Source organism: Betta splendens, chromosome 16 (assembly GCF_900634795.4).
Source record: "Betta splendens chromosome 16, fBetSpl5.4, whole genome shotgun sequence".
NCBI classification, from domain to species: Eukaryota; Metazoa; Chordata; class Actinopteri; order Anabantiformes; family Osphronemidae; genus Betta; species Betta splendens.
In genome coordinates, this window is record NC_040896.2 from 5,254,534 (window position 1) to 5,267,796 (window position 13,263).

The 13,263-nt window shown below is 43.8% G+C and overlaps 1 protein-coding gene across 2 annotated transcripts; it reads left to right on the forward strand.

Moving 5' to 3' along the window:
- The first annotated feature begins 672 nt into the window (after nt 1–672).
- Nucleotides 673–13,198, forward strand: tp53inp1 (tumor protein p53 inducible nuclear protein 1). Of its 2 annotated transcripts, XM_055503017.1 has the most exons (5): nt 673–4,097; nt 6,686–7,001; nt 8,850–9,321; nt 9,461–9,565; nt 10,107–13,198. In XM_055503017.1, the coding sequence occupies exons 2-5, from the start codon at nt 6,872–6,874 to the stop codon at nt 10,294–10,296; spliced, it is 897 nt and encodes a 298-aa protein (XP_055358992.1). In that variant the 5' UTR covers nt 673–4,097; nt 6,686–6,871; the 3' UTR covers nt 10,297–13,198. The 2 variants fall into 2 exon arrangements, with proteins under 2 accessions (XP_055358992.1, XP_028984690.1); XM_029128857.3 differs by lacking the exon at nt 9,461–9,565 and having other exon boundaries at nt 675–4,097; nt 10,103–13,198.
- Nucleotides 13,199–13,263: the final 65 nt, after the last annotated feature.

The following is a 13,263-nucleotide window of genomic DNA, read 5'->3' on the forward strand; positions in this document are numbered from 1 at the left end:
AAACTATACAGTAAAAGTATTTGATATTTGCTGAGGTAATACTAAGCTGAACTATGAAGGAATGGTGATGTACCAATTGGAAGAAGTCATTTTATTCAAATCCAAGTTTTAGAATAGAGACCAATTCCCTTTTTATATTTTCCATCAGTGAATATTTTTTTTTTACATTCACTGTGAATTCCATAATTTCTTAAATTTGCTTCATGTCCTTACGACATTAATCCTAATATCGCGTCAGTTGCTCATTAGGTTGCGTGCCTCCGCTCTTTCGGTGATCGAAACACTGTTACCGTAACTATCGCACGAATCGCGCACCTCGAAAATAGAGACGGCTCATTTGACTACAGAAAAGCAGGCAGCGGCTTATTTGACCGCGGTCATTTACAACGTGTCATAAATACATTTCTTATATCTGTAATGTGAAACTTGATCTTATAGATCATTTATCATCTTTGATAGATGATAGCCCTGACATTGAAACAAGTCCGTTCAAACTGCAGATTAGCCGCCCGGCAGTCACGTGACGTATCGACGCCTCTCGCGTTCATTGGTCACGTGATTTGGAACGCGCTCGAGATTCTGCTTGACGACACTTCCGCTTCAAAAGATCGATGCTGCGTTAAGTGGGAGGTCTCGAGTTGGACATCTCTACTGTATAGCAATGGTAAAGTAATTGTCAGGTGTTTTAGGTTCATTCAAGCTAAAGAGGCCAACGATATGTTATTCATTTGTATGTATACTGTATATTTTTACTATTTTGCATGCTAATTACGTAATTAAGTGAAGACGGTTAATTTGTAGCTTTTACTATACGTCGTACTGTCGTGTATTTAACGCTTTATGTATGTGTTCTTTATTTAGTTTTTACGGCATATAGAGGCATAGTGACGCATACGGGAGAATATTAGAGAAAATGATCGATAAATGCCCGTAAAAGAAAACAGCTTGTGTCGAATAACTTTGAGGGAGCTTTAACGGGGACACATCTTCCAGCAAGGCTGTGCACAGACATTTTTAGGGGCAATGGCCCCAAACAAAAAAGGGCAAATATCCAAATAAAAGATAAGGTACTTTATTAATTTTCTGTTATAACGATATAAAGACAATATAAATTATATTTTTGGTGAGGAGTAGGGGGGTTGAAACTCAGACCTTCTCCGTCAAAGGTTAACACTAAGTATGAGTGTCCATCTGGTCACACTCAGGTTCCGGTCAAATAATTATCTTACCTGTAACTTCCTGTTCTGGCTGATCCTTAACGCTCTGACTCTCCCTCTACCTCTTGAATGAAGGCAATTACATTGTTATTGATACTACTTTACTTGCTATATAACACACATGAAGGCACACACGTCTAAAAACACTTTGAGTAAACAATGGACTTTTTGACGACTCAAATATTTTGTCACTTACAAAACAAAAGCTGCTTGTGTTTGGGAGTGAGTGAGAAATACTGGAGTGGAGTGACTGAGCGGCAGTCAGTCCTGTTTGCTTCAGTCTTTGTTGTGGAAATGACTCGTATGTGCCTAAGTAAGACTTTGACAACAACACAAGGCCGCTGACCCTGTGCTTTTCACAGGGAACAGAATTGTGCAACTCTGACCGTAAACATTAGCCAGAGTATGTAAAGACGCAGTGTGTTGTTGTGGTGGCTGCTGATGACAGCATCAGTGAGCAGGACGCTTTGATCATTTTAGTCCCAACAACACAACCACCCCTGGCTGGAATGACGACAACTGAGCATCTGCAGACGAAAAGGAGGAGCTGGAGGTTTAAGCCACTACTAAACAGCTAAACGGCTGCATGTCTTTAAACCAACCTGAAATGCGCTCTCACTGGTATGTAAACAATTCAACCACACCTGAGGTTTGACACCTATGCTTGACATGTACCTGAAGCTCCAGCCTCAGCAACATGAGGCAGCCGATCTGCTTTTACAAATATTGATAATTTCATGCACATTTCATCTCTCTGATACGGACAACAACACCTGCAGTTCATTAACTTGGGCATTTTGTGATTCAGCTCATGCAGCAGACGATGTCTTATCAGTAATGTCAGAAAACAGCAACTGTGACCTTGTTTTTTAGAATTGACATGCCATTCCTGTGACCTGATTCTCAGCTTCCGCCACATGGCTGTTTGCTGCTGTTTGGTCAAGTATCACAGTGAAGCAGTTTTCTACTCAGATGGACACTGCTGCCAAACAGGAAATGGACGACGGCAGTCACTCGATGGAAAGAACAATTAGACAAAAAGAAAACAGAAATACAGAGACACTACAAACAGACTATGGATGAATAGAATGGTATGCAGTGGAACAGTTTAAAACATCAGGATCCATGTCTGTATAGGAGATATCTTAAAACCAGGTCTGAATGTTTGCGGACTTTTCTCCTTGTGTTTCCAGCTTGTCGACAATAAAATGTGAATATTTTAGAGACTGAGGCTACATTCCTCTAAGCTCCAGCCTCAATAATGTAGTGGCCTCTGTCATTAAAACAGACACAGGAGTGCTTCAGGCAGACAGTGTGGACACAGAGAGTCCTGTCTGTCGCCGTCAGCAGCTCCTGTGTGTCAACACCACAAACCTCTGTCGCATCAGCAGCAGCAGGTTCTGTCCTACTTCAGCCACAGCACATAGGAGGTCAAAGTGATTCTTTAAAATTAAATCCTAAGAGTTGAATGATCCATCAGAAGTCTACATCAGTGTTGGTATCTTAGTCTGACTTTACCCTGAGACACTGCCAATGAGGGGGTGTCAAAACCGTAACTGGAACTACTTCCATTCACAGCCACCCTTAGATGGGTGTGGTCTGCTGAGCGATCCAGTAGATAAAAGCTGAGGGGGTGGAAGTCAGTCATACATTAGCATTAGCAAGCTGTTCACTTAGACTCCACATCTGAGTCTGAAAAGAAACAATAGCCCAGCAGAGCTGGAGCTTCCAGAGCAGAAACTGATGTTGATTTTCTGCAATACTGCTGAAATAAAAATTGTTTGTCCGTTTTTTACCCACTGCTACTTAATTTCTGAATGAATGATGTTTCTACCACTTCTTATTAGAAAGAACGAGAAAGATTGAAAGCCGTTATTGGTCATTATCAATACAATGTAACAACAAAATTGGTCTTTTGCATTTAACCTACGCCCTGGGGGAGCAGTGGGCTGCCATTCAAGGTGCCCCAGGAGCGGGTGCAAAGTGTCTTACTCAAGGACACACTTGGTGCTCTGGGGTTTGAACCTGGGACCTTTTATGCACATAGAGACATGGGACTTCTTGTAGCCTGTGGGTGTAGTTTCAAAAAAGGTTGTTTAACGGGCAGATGTTGTGGACCCAGTATTAAATAAAAGCATACAGCCTGAAGGGACTGTCACAGAAAAACCTGCTGTAGAAATTGTACCTAAGGCAAAAATGTCAGAGGATATTCAACAGGTACAGGAAGTGCAGCAAACATCTGGTCCTGGACCTTGAGCCATGCATCCATATGTACTTTTCCATTGTTGATGCACTGTTTCCTAATTATATATGCTTTCATCTGCATTGCTTCCCTGTGTTATGCTTTACTATATATTTATTACTAGATGACGTTTTGATGAGGCAGCCTCTGGTTGTATTCCACTGACCCGCAGACAGTGTGTATGTGTGTGTGGAACCAGTTACAGTACATTTCTTTTTCGCATTTTGTCCCGTTTTACTCCCAAACGAACAGAGTTTTGTCGGCTAATGGCCGCAACCTTGTGGACTTAGGGGTCACGTGACCAGGTGACAGTGCCCATCATGCGTTGTGATTCGTCAAGCCTTTACATTGTTCGTCCCCTCCGATAGGCTGTCCGTATCCACGTCACGGCGATCAGCTGTTGAGGCTCCACAACAACAACAAAAGAAAGAGCAGTGGGGGATCGAGGAGGAAACCGACTGAAGGACAAAAAGAAGAGTTCCGTTGCACTGTGGCTCCCTAAATTAACACTTTTATATTTATTTCTTCTGCGAAGAAACATTTTTTTTTCTATTTTCCGAAAAGTAACGCACCTACCTCCGTTTTTAGGGATTTTAATCGCGCTTTGATTCCTTTTCCATCTCCCGGCGGTGCCGCAGGTGAGTTCTTTGTTTCGGCTCCGTGGCTGTTAGCGCCTACTTCTCTCACGCTCTTTCACCATTTAAACCCGTTTACAACAGCGACAGTGTCCATGTAAACATTCAGGCTGACGTTAATGAGCTGCGTGTCGTTCTTACACCAAAACGATGCATTTTTATCGGACTTACTCTTTTCTGTTTGCTAACGAGCATCTTTGTCATCTTCGCATTGAACAGCGTAAAGCAGGCCAACATTGCATCAGATGTTTTAGGAGATAAAAGTTGTGCGGCCCTGTCGGTGTTGAGTTACAGCCTCCTCCCCTTCTCTTTTGCAACCAAGAAGCTCACTTGTACAGAAAGGCGGTGGAACAGTTTGGCCTTTAACCCCTACTACTGGCTTTAAACTATGTTAATCCGAATTCGTCCGTGGTAAAACTAAAGGTGGTTACTGTGGATGTTTTTCGTCGATTGTTCAACCTGATTCTCTCACTGGTTAATTCAGGCTGGACAGTGTTTCGTGGCAGTGGCTGTTATTTTTGCCGGAACAGGCTTTAACCTACAAACGGGACCACGCGTAGCAGGCTTTCTCCCGGTTTCTCTGCGCTTTATTCCTAATCTAGCCGCTACAGCGGATTTCAGGGCTTAAGTCGCATTCTGCTTGTTTTACTACCCGCTTAGCACTTGCATGAATAAATATTGACCGATGATGTAACACACTTGTTAACTGACTCGCCCCTAAAACGATCCCAGAGCCGCTTTTCCCTGTGCGCTCATTATTCTAATAATAATAATGTGTAGAGCTCGTCCCTGAAAGGCTGTGATGCCGGGAAGGAGGGTGAATAAGGAGCAGGTGCCGCGGATTATCAAATGCTGTTGCCTCGGTCAAGCAGCCACCGAAAGCGTCCTGTGTCTCTGTGTCCGTCGCAACTGATCGATGCGCAGAGGCGGAGTTCGGCTTTTGTTTCAGTGAAGAAGGGCGTCTATTGTGCCTTACCCTTTACGTGTTACGAATGCGAGAAAGACAAGCCCTCGCCGCCAGTGGACTTGAACGCCTCACAGCTGTGGATGGGCGTTACAGCTCGGACATTTGGAAATGGTTTGGAACGAAAGGAAACGTTCACGTCGCCAACGTTGACGTTGATCAGCGTAGAGCATAACACACACAAACACACAAGACAGTGTAGTTTACTGGACTTTAGAAACTTTGAGGTTCATATACAGAAGGAGTCGTGGAGCCTGCTCTTCAGCTCAACTATGGGTTTATTATTTGCTTGATTTGGTGATACATAGAATATCTTTTAGTCACATGTTGAACCTCCACATCTGAGACACAAACAACTGCACACAAGACATTTAACACATGATTTTCAGCTTTTCCTTTCAAAAAAGTACTGGGTGTGGAGGACAGAACCAGCACCTCTGGACTCCGGTCTCTTCTGTTTGCGGATCCTTCCCAACCAGGGCGTCTCTCTTTTAATGCAGGACCAACCAATTAGCTCTGACATTTACATTACATACACTTCACACGCCTCACATACGGGAGTGAACGATAACACAGCAGCCATTACGGTGCTTGTTAAGTGTGTTTATCTCCAGCACATTTGTGTGTGTGCAGTTGTCCAGCGAGGGCTGTGATGCTCAACACATTAAAAGGCAAATGTCTGTGCTTCTGTTAATGAGTCTCTCCACTCACTTTTTCTGTAAAGACTGTTTTCTTTTTATCAGGTGGATTGTTCCATTTGTTGCCAGGTTTGCACCCGCGTCATGGTCCTAATATAACCAAAACAGATTATTTTTATAGTTGTTTGGTTCTTGATTGATTACCTAAAATATACCAGCTGCAGCTGTAGCCTCACATACATTTTCAATTGAAAGCTTTGGACGGATGGACCGACACCTGAACACGGTAAACTAGAAACATAATCTGCTCAGGTTGAACTCTGTCGGGTGGAGGGTGCAGGGGCTGGTTTTCTGTTCAGCCCGGCACAGACTGTAGACATGTTTTATTTATAAGTTTGCTGGTAACTTAATAATGGCTTCTCAGACCCTCAGTTGACCCGTTTTCTATTTCGGCCCTTAAACGCCTACACAGCAAACTAATGACTGTAAATATCAGTCAGTGCGGTTATACATCGTCTGAATGTTTTATGACACTGATAACATTGCCACTAGCTGCATACAGATGTATAATGATGAGAATGGATAAAGCCACACTGATATGATGAAGCCACTTTGCTGATGTGTCTCTAAGAGTACGGGTGACCGCTGTCTCTGGGTTAATGACCCTCACTGACCACAGTGGACCAGCGCCTCTGTGAAACTGTGAACTTGTTGTGTTTGTTTTTTATAAATATTACTTGATTTTACTTGATCTACTTGATTTACAGTTTTTATTTTTCTTGTATTGTTAATACTGCTGCTGTCCATTCTATACTGTTCCTCTATACTTCTATACTGTTGTCCTATTTAATGTCTCCTTGCTGCTGCGGACAAAAGAATTTCCCCATCGTGGGATGAATAAAGTCTTATCTTATTAAAATAATTAAATAATGATCAGAAAGCCATAATTTATCATGTTCCTTAAAGCTGCTCCTCCTTACTTCTTTCAGTACCTGTTCCCAATGCCTGCATCAGATTGACCCTGACGCCGAGCCATGTCCAGCCTGCCTCTGTTGTCCTTCAGATGAGTTGTGACCTCTCCCCATATATGCACTTTAACCCCTGTGCTGAACCTAGCAGCTGATGACCAAAGTGCCCGCCAGTGCTCCCTGCCTCCCCCAGCGTCGTGCAGAACCATGTTCCATAGGTTCGCCAGCGCTCTGTTTGGAGACGACATGGAGGAGCAGAGTCAGTCCAGCGGCCCTGGAGGTGGAGACGAGAAGGAGCAGGAGGAGGATGAGGACTGGATCCTGGTGAACTACCTAAGTGAGTCTTGCAATAAAACCAGTTAAACCTGCAGATTCAGACATTTAGAAAGCAGATCTGTGTCTGGGTGGAAAAAAAACAGGAAACAAGGCTAACAAAGGCTATGGGGTCTGGTAGAACGTCAGGTCTGAAGCTGAGGAGGCCACAGTTGGACAGAGGTGTTTCAAAAGCAGTAAATGGGTCCCAGTCAAAACCAGCGAGGCTCACAGAACTCCAGCAACCTGACACCATGGCCACGTCCAGACAGCTCAGAGAGCAGCCTGGCCCAGCACTAAACCCAACCTGTCTCTGGTTCCACAGCTGTGAACAGAGGAAGTCAGCTTGTAAACGGAACAGACAAAGGCAGCCGAGGTAATGATAGACCTGCCAGGTCCGGTAATGCCTGCCCAGCAACAAACCTGCATCACAAGAACTTAGTTGCTCAGGAACCAGCTGGAGACTTAACTGACCCGGTGAAGTTCAGGTTCAGGCTCCAAGCGAGGTTTAGATTCCTGAAGCTGCGTATGACAAAATATTCAGATATATATTTCCCAAAATGTAATGTTGTAGAACTGAAAACAGGGCTGTTATTAAAGAAAGTAGTAACCAGAACCTTCAGGTCCTTGTAGCCTCGGAGCAGCGATCACACAGCGGCTGGCTAGTTCTGGTCCCGTGCTTGAAGGTGATGTGAACGTCACTCAGCTGGTTAAGATAATTGGTGGTGGAGCCAGAGTCCGAGGAGACAACGTTAGTCTGCAGCCTTCACACCAACTCTGTGGTTTTAGCCTCTGGCAACACTACAAGCTGCTTGCTTGTGCTGAATGCTTGACATCAGAAGAAAAACTATTGATCCACAACACATTTTCCCCATCCGTGGTAGAATCCCCAACTTCATCCAAGATAAATCGGCAGCGACGAAGCTGATATTGCCTACAAAATGAAGTAGTAATATAGAATTAGTTGCTGCCAGCCACTCAGAGCTAGTACACAAGCTAGCATTAGCAACATAAGCTAACATTGACAGTCTAAAACACACAAGCAGCAGCTTTACTCAACCTTCACAGCGCAAGGTAAAACAATAAATGGTCAAATATATTACTTTGTGCTCATTTGACCGGTCTGTCCCAGCTGTTTTTTCAGTTTCTTCCTGGTATCCTGAAGCTACTTTCCAGCTCTGTCCACATGCAGCGGTGAAATTCAGCACAGGAATATTCAGCTGTTCACATCAGCGTGTGGTGCAGACCACCAGCTGTCTACTGCTGGTCGTATCTCCCTTTCGGCTGTAACAGCTTCATCCACTCTTAGTACTGTAACTCGTCTGGGCTGCACTCTAGATCATACAATTAACCCTGAATATCAGACTGTTCTAACACTATAAAACGGGATGTCTTCTTAATAATCATCATCCGGCCATTGACTATTAATGCTGTAGGTGTATGCATGAAAAACAATGGCAGACCAGACAGTTTTGCTCCAGCAGGCTGCCTCCAGCCCCCTCTCAATATGGCCCTGTCCCCTCTCAGTCTGACCATTGCTGGGGCAAGTCCAGAGGAAACACTAGTTGTAGTTGTTGAGTCCACAGCAACTCATCTGGCGTCTTACCAAAGGAATAAATGTTAATTCACAGCATAGAAATTATGGAGCAATTTGAGTGTCTCTTCAATCTTAAAATATTATCCAAGCTTGTTTTGGTCAACCCTTATTGAAAATCGGTGAAGATTTCCTTTAAGCCGCTGATCTGTGCGTCAACAGCATTGCTTGCTGGCAGACAAACATTCCTCCCGATTTGGCAGATTAAGGTGCCTCAGAGCGGAGATCGGACCCCGATTTGATTTGTTTCTGTTTAAGTGCTTGACTTTGTCTCTGCAGCTGAAACCTGCTCTGCTCAGTGTGGCGACGGCCTCTCCGGATCCACTGTTTGCCCAGAGGAGGAAGGAGGACCGCTGATGAGCCCGTCCCCCGTGGACAGCCTCCACGCCCGCTACGCTTCCTGCACCTCCCTCGACTCCACGACTGACACGGACCCGGACGGCGGGCCAGAAGACGATGATGAGAGCGGCTTCCTGCGCGTAGACGCAAGCTCTCTGGAGGAGAGCTGGTTCGTCACCCCCCCACCCTGCTTCACCGGCTGCGACACCCAACCTGTCCTGCTGGAGACCAGCCCCCTGGAGAACCTGCTGATCGAACATCCCAGCATGTCTGTGTACGCCCACCACAGCCTCCATCGGCTGCCGCTCAACCCCCTGGAGCTGGGCTTGTTGGCTGAGAACGTACCCACAGTCCCCACAGCCTCGAGTGGAAAAGAAAAAGCAAGACGAATGCTGGACTCCCCTCGCCACAGGTGAGATCACAACACAAAACAACCACACCTGTTGTTGAAGTTTCACATCTGGTCCTCATAAATTCAACTCAATGAAGCAGATAAAGCTTCATGTAGCATATGAGAGGCCGTTAATATTTATCTGCTTTTTCTTCTTCAGTCCAACAGTAATTTATAAAGTAAATAGAAATGGAGGCAGAGCCGAATCATCAAACGGCAGGAAAGAAATAAAAAACACACCAGTGACTGGATTCTACACAAGCAAGTTATTTTAAATTAAAAAGTCTCAATATCACAGTGATGAAGTGATTTGAAATTTGTAATTAGTGCCTGCTAGTAGGAAAATTTAATTTTTACTTTACTTACTTTTACTTTCGTATAAATATATTCGCCAAGCTCAAATCAAACAACCTGATAAATCTATTTTCTTTAAATTTCTTTTCATTTCATTTGTAAAAAAATTTTAAATCATTGCTTTTCATCATTTCTTATGGATGTTCTATGCAGCATTGGAACCTTTTTATTGTGTGATGAATGAGCCAAAATAATTTTTGTCAATCAAGGTGGTGGTCTTTAACAGGGGTGTCCAACCCTGGTCCTCGAGAGCTCCTGTTCTGCTGGTTTTCCAACTGTCCCCGTCCCAGCTAATACTGATCAGGTGTGTTTATCCAATCAGCAGCTAACTGACACACCTGATCAAGGTAATCAGCAGGGGGCGTTGGTAAACCAGCAGGACAGTAGCCCTCGATTTATTATGATGGCGTGAAGCGGGTGAACTGACTCCTGTCTGTCGCCCCTGCAGGCAGGAGGCCGCTCAGCGCCGCACTGGCCTCCACCCGGCGCTCTCTGCTTTGCCCGGCCCTCACATCACCCAACGCACCCAACCGCTGTCCCGCAATGCTCTGCGCCGCCTCAACCTTCTGCGGCCCCCGAAGGCCAGCACCGTGCACCTGCACCAGCCCGCCCAGAGACAGCTCAACTTCTGAGGCGTCCTGAAAGCTTTACCTCATCATCATCATCGCCATCATCAACCTCATTTAAGGAGTTTTGGGAAACAAACACTGGCATCAGGCAAATTTGTTCGTCTCTCAAGAAATCAAACACCAGCAACGAGTCAGTCGATTCGACATTAGCATCACTTGATCTGTTTTAAAATCTGGTTGACTGGTGACATGGGGATCCACCTTATTCTATCCTCACCTTATCCAGCTGCCTTTGCGTTGATGCTGAAAAGAAGCGATGTAAAAGGAAAAGGTCATGATGTGTCCTCTGTTCACATTTGCTCCTCTGTATATGCTCTGTTCAGCTGCTTCTTGTGTTGTGGACTGTTGGGGATATGCTCCAGTCGTCAAGAGGAAGCGGCGGCGTCCTCTTCTGTTATTTACAGACAGCTTACTGTGTAGAATCAATGCTGTAGGTCACTTTATGTGGAGGTGGGTCAGCAGTGGGATGAGCAGATGTTATTATTGCAGCACTGAACAGAGTGACAGATCAGTAACCGTCCAGGAAAAGGGGCTTCCGATCCCAGAGCAACAAGTACAGTACTACCGTTTGATCAGTCCAGCCTGCTGCCCCAGAAATGACCAGAACCAGAAAGTCTGGAGTCACCGCATTTAAACTCTAGCCTTAAGGAAAATGCCCTCAAACACACGGGCATCTGTAAAATGTCAGACTCATGAGACATGATTAACCAAACTTTGGAAACAGCTGCATCAGGTTGTCTGGGCCTGATCGAGGCTGATGGCATAGACTTGTTGTATTATTGGAAATGTAGGATCCAGTGTTTTGAGAGTTCAGCTCATGTGAGGAACCACAGTCGGGCTTTTTCAGGCCCAGTGTTAATCTGGTCCAAGTTTAGTGCCCAACACTACATCTGCATAGTTGTGTCTAAACATGAGCGTATTACCCACAGAACTGCAGGCCTGGACTCTGCGCTGATCCACATCCTGATTCCTGGGGCTGGTTTCCCTCGTTCTGACAGCTTCTCCTTTATTCTCTCTCCCGTGAGCTTGCTGTGCGTCGTTTACGCTGCTGAACCTGCCTCTGACTTTTAATTCAGTACTTTTCACAATCTTCTTTTAAAAAAAAGGTAAAAAGTGGTAAAAAAAATTACTGGGTTGAAAATCACTAAACGCCTTGTTTAACGGTAGTTTTTAGATGAATAGAATTGTAAAAAATCTATTTAAAAAAACTTCCAAAATATTTTTTAAAGGAAAAAACAAATGACATATCAGTATGACGTGGTGGATGTGTGAGTGGCTGTTGTAGGGTTGTGTCAGTGTCACCGTGGGGGGAAATGGACAATGATTATTATTTCTCTCTGGATATTTTTGTTTGTTCCTAAATGAATCTGCAGTCAACTTCTCAGGGTCACAACGATCACCTTTACACTTTAGGAAAATGCAGATTACTTGACGGCTGATGATTAGTTTGTGTGAGCTCAAACGTTCTCCCACGTCAAAATGTGTGAGATGTAATCTTTTAGTTTTGCTTATTGGTCTGTGAAAATCAACGTTGACGGTTTGATGTGGAGACAAAGTTGGCTTTGTTCTGCTTTTATATTTTTGCTGGGCTGTAGTGAATGTGATGTTAGGAATGTGCTTTATGCGTTTAACTTTTCTGTTTCTTACATTAACAAACTTAATGTGTTATATTTAAACCAAAATTGTTGCAACGATCTCCAGCTGTTTTTCTTATACTGTTGTTCAACTGATCTCTGCCATGACGGTGAGCCATGTTTATTTGCCGAAGAGGCAGCGGAGCCTGGACCGAGTGACCACACTGCAGGAGTACAAACATGCGGCATCCTCCAGACTATCCAACCTAAGCCTCAGCTGATGATCTAGTAAATTCTAATTGGGGCCGATTAAAGGTTCTCTTCTATGATCTTGACCTAAAAGGGAAATGTTTTACCCTTTAAACTCAGTTTATATATATAGTTACTTGACCATGAATGGAATAGGGTGTTGATGGCAATTGAACCACGTTTGAAGATACTTGAACACAAAAAGGGAAACGAGACGTTGAGCGTTTCAGTGATTTGTTATGGAAACTCTTTGCAGTGTGGTTCTCCAATGCCCAGTCTGTCTCTAGATGTTAGTATTACTGAGAAGGCACTGACAATGTCTGTTGTCTTTCTGTACATAATACTGGTAGTGGAGGTTGTTTTTCTTATGTATTTAAGCTTTTTATCTCCAGCGTCTCTAATAATGAACTTAATGCTGTTTTCTGTTACTATGGTGTTTTTAAAAGGAATGAGGAAGCAGAGAAGACAACACCTGGTTCCTCCCACCGTCAGGAACCTCTTTTTGTTTCATCTTCACTCTTTGTTCTCAGCTTAAATCTCCACCATCGACATAACAGGGATTTGTAGTGTTTTCTGTTCAATGCCTTGAAATTTGTGGATCACGTGCCTTCCAGGTCAAAATGTTGTAATAGCAATGCATCAATGAAGAACTTGAACTTTTGCTTTTTAAATGTAATGAATCCGACATCAGAAAGCGACTATGCACCCACTTGGAGGAGGCGCTGGCTGAGGCCCTGTACAGCTTTTATAATGACTTAACAAACCAGACAGAACCATGTAGCAAAATCTCTTTTCTCGTTGTTTTTGGAAAAAGCGTGAAAATACTAACGTGGCATTTTTTTCTTATTTTTAGTGTCAAACTATGTCCGTCCTTTTACTTTTTTGTAGTTTACTGGACAGCACTTTGCCAAAAAGAAAAGGGTTGAATTTTTATTGAACAACCAGGGTGTACTCCTTTATATTTTGGATCCACTATGTTCTAATTTTAGAAACACAACATGCTAATTAAAAACTGGGCTCATCTGTGTTTTTAACAAGTAGTGAATACATGTGATTTTGTATTAGCCTGTAATAAACGTTTTCACACGCAAATCATGCATTTCTGTCCGTTACTTCATCTTTAGGGGAATGTGACAGGTTAGGAATCTTAATATGTC

Excerpts from the sequence above, each read along its gene's own strand:
- tp53inp1 (XM_055503017.1), top strand. The coding sequence starts at position 6,872 with ATGTTCCATAGGTTCGCCAGCGCTCTGTTTGGAGACGACATGGAGGAG. Across the intron at positions 7,002-8,849 it reads GATCCTGGTGAACTACCTAA|CTGAAACCTGCTCTGCTCAG; the intron begins GTGAGTCTTGCA and ends TTGTCTCTGCAG. Across the intron at positions 9,566-10,106 it reads ACTGGATTCTACACAAGCAA|GAGGCCGCTCAGCGCCGCAC; the intron begins GTTATTTTAAAT and ends CCCTGCAGGCAG.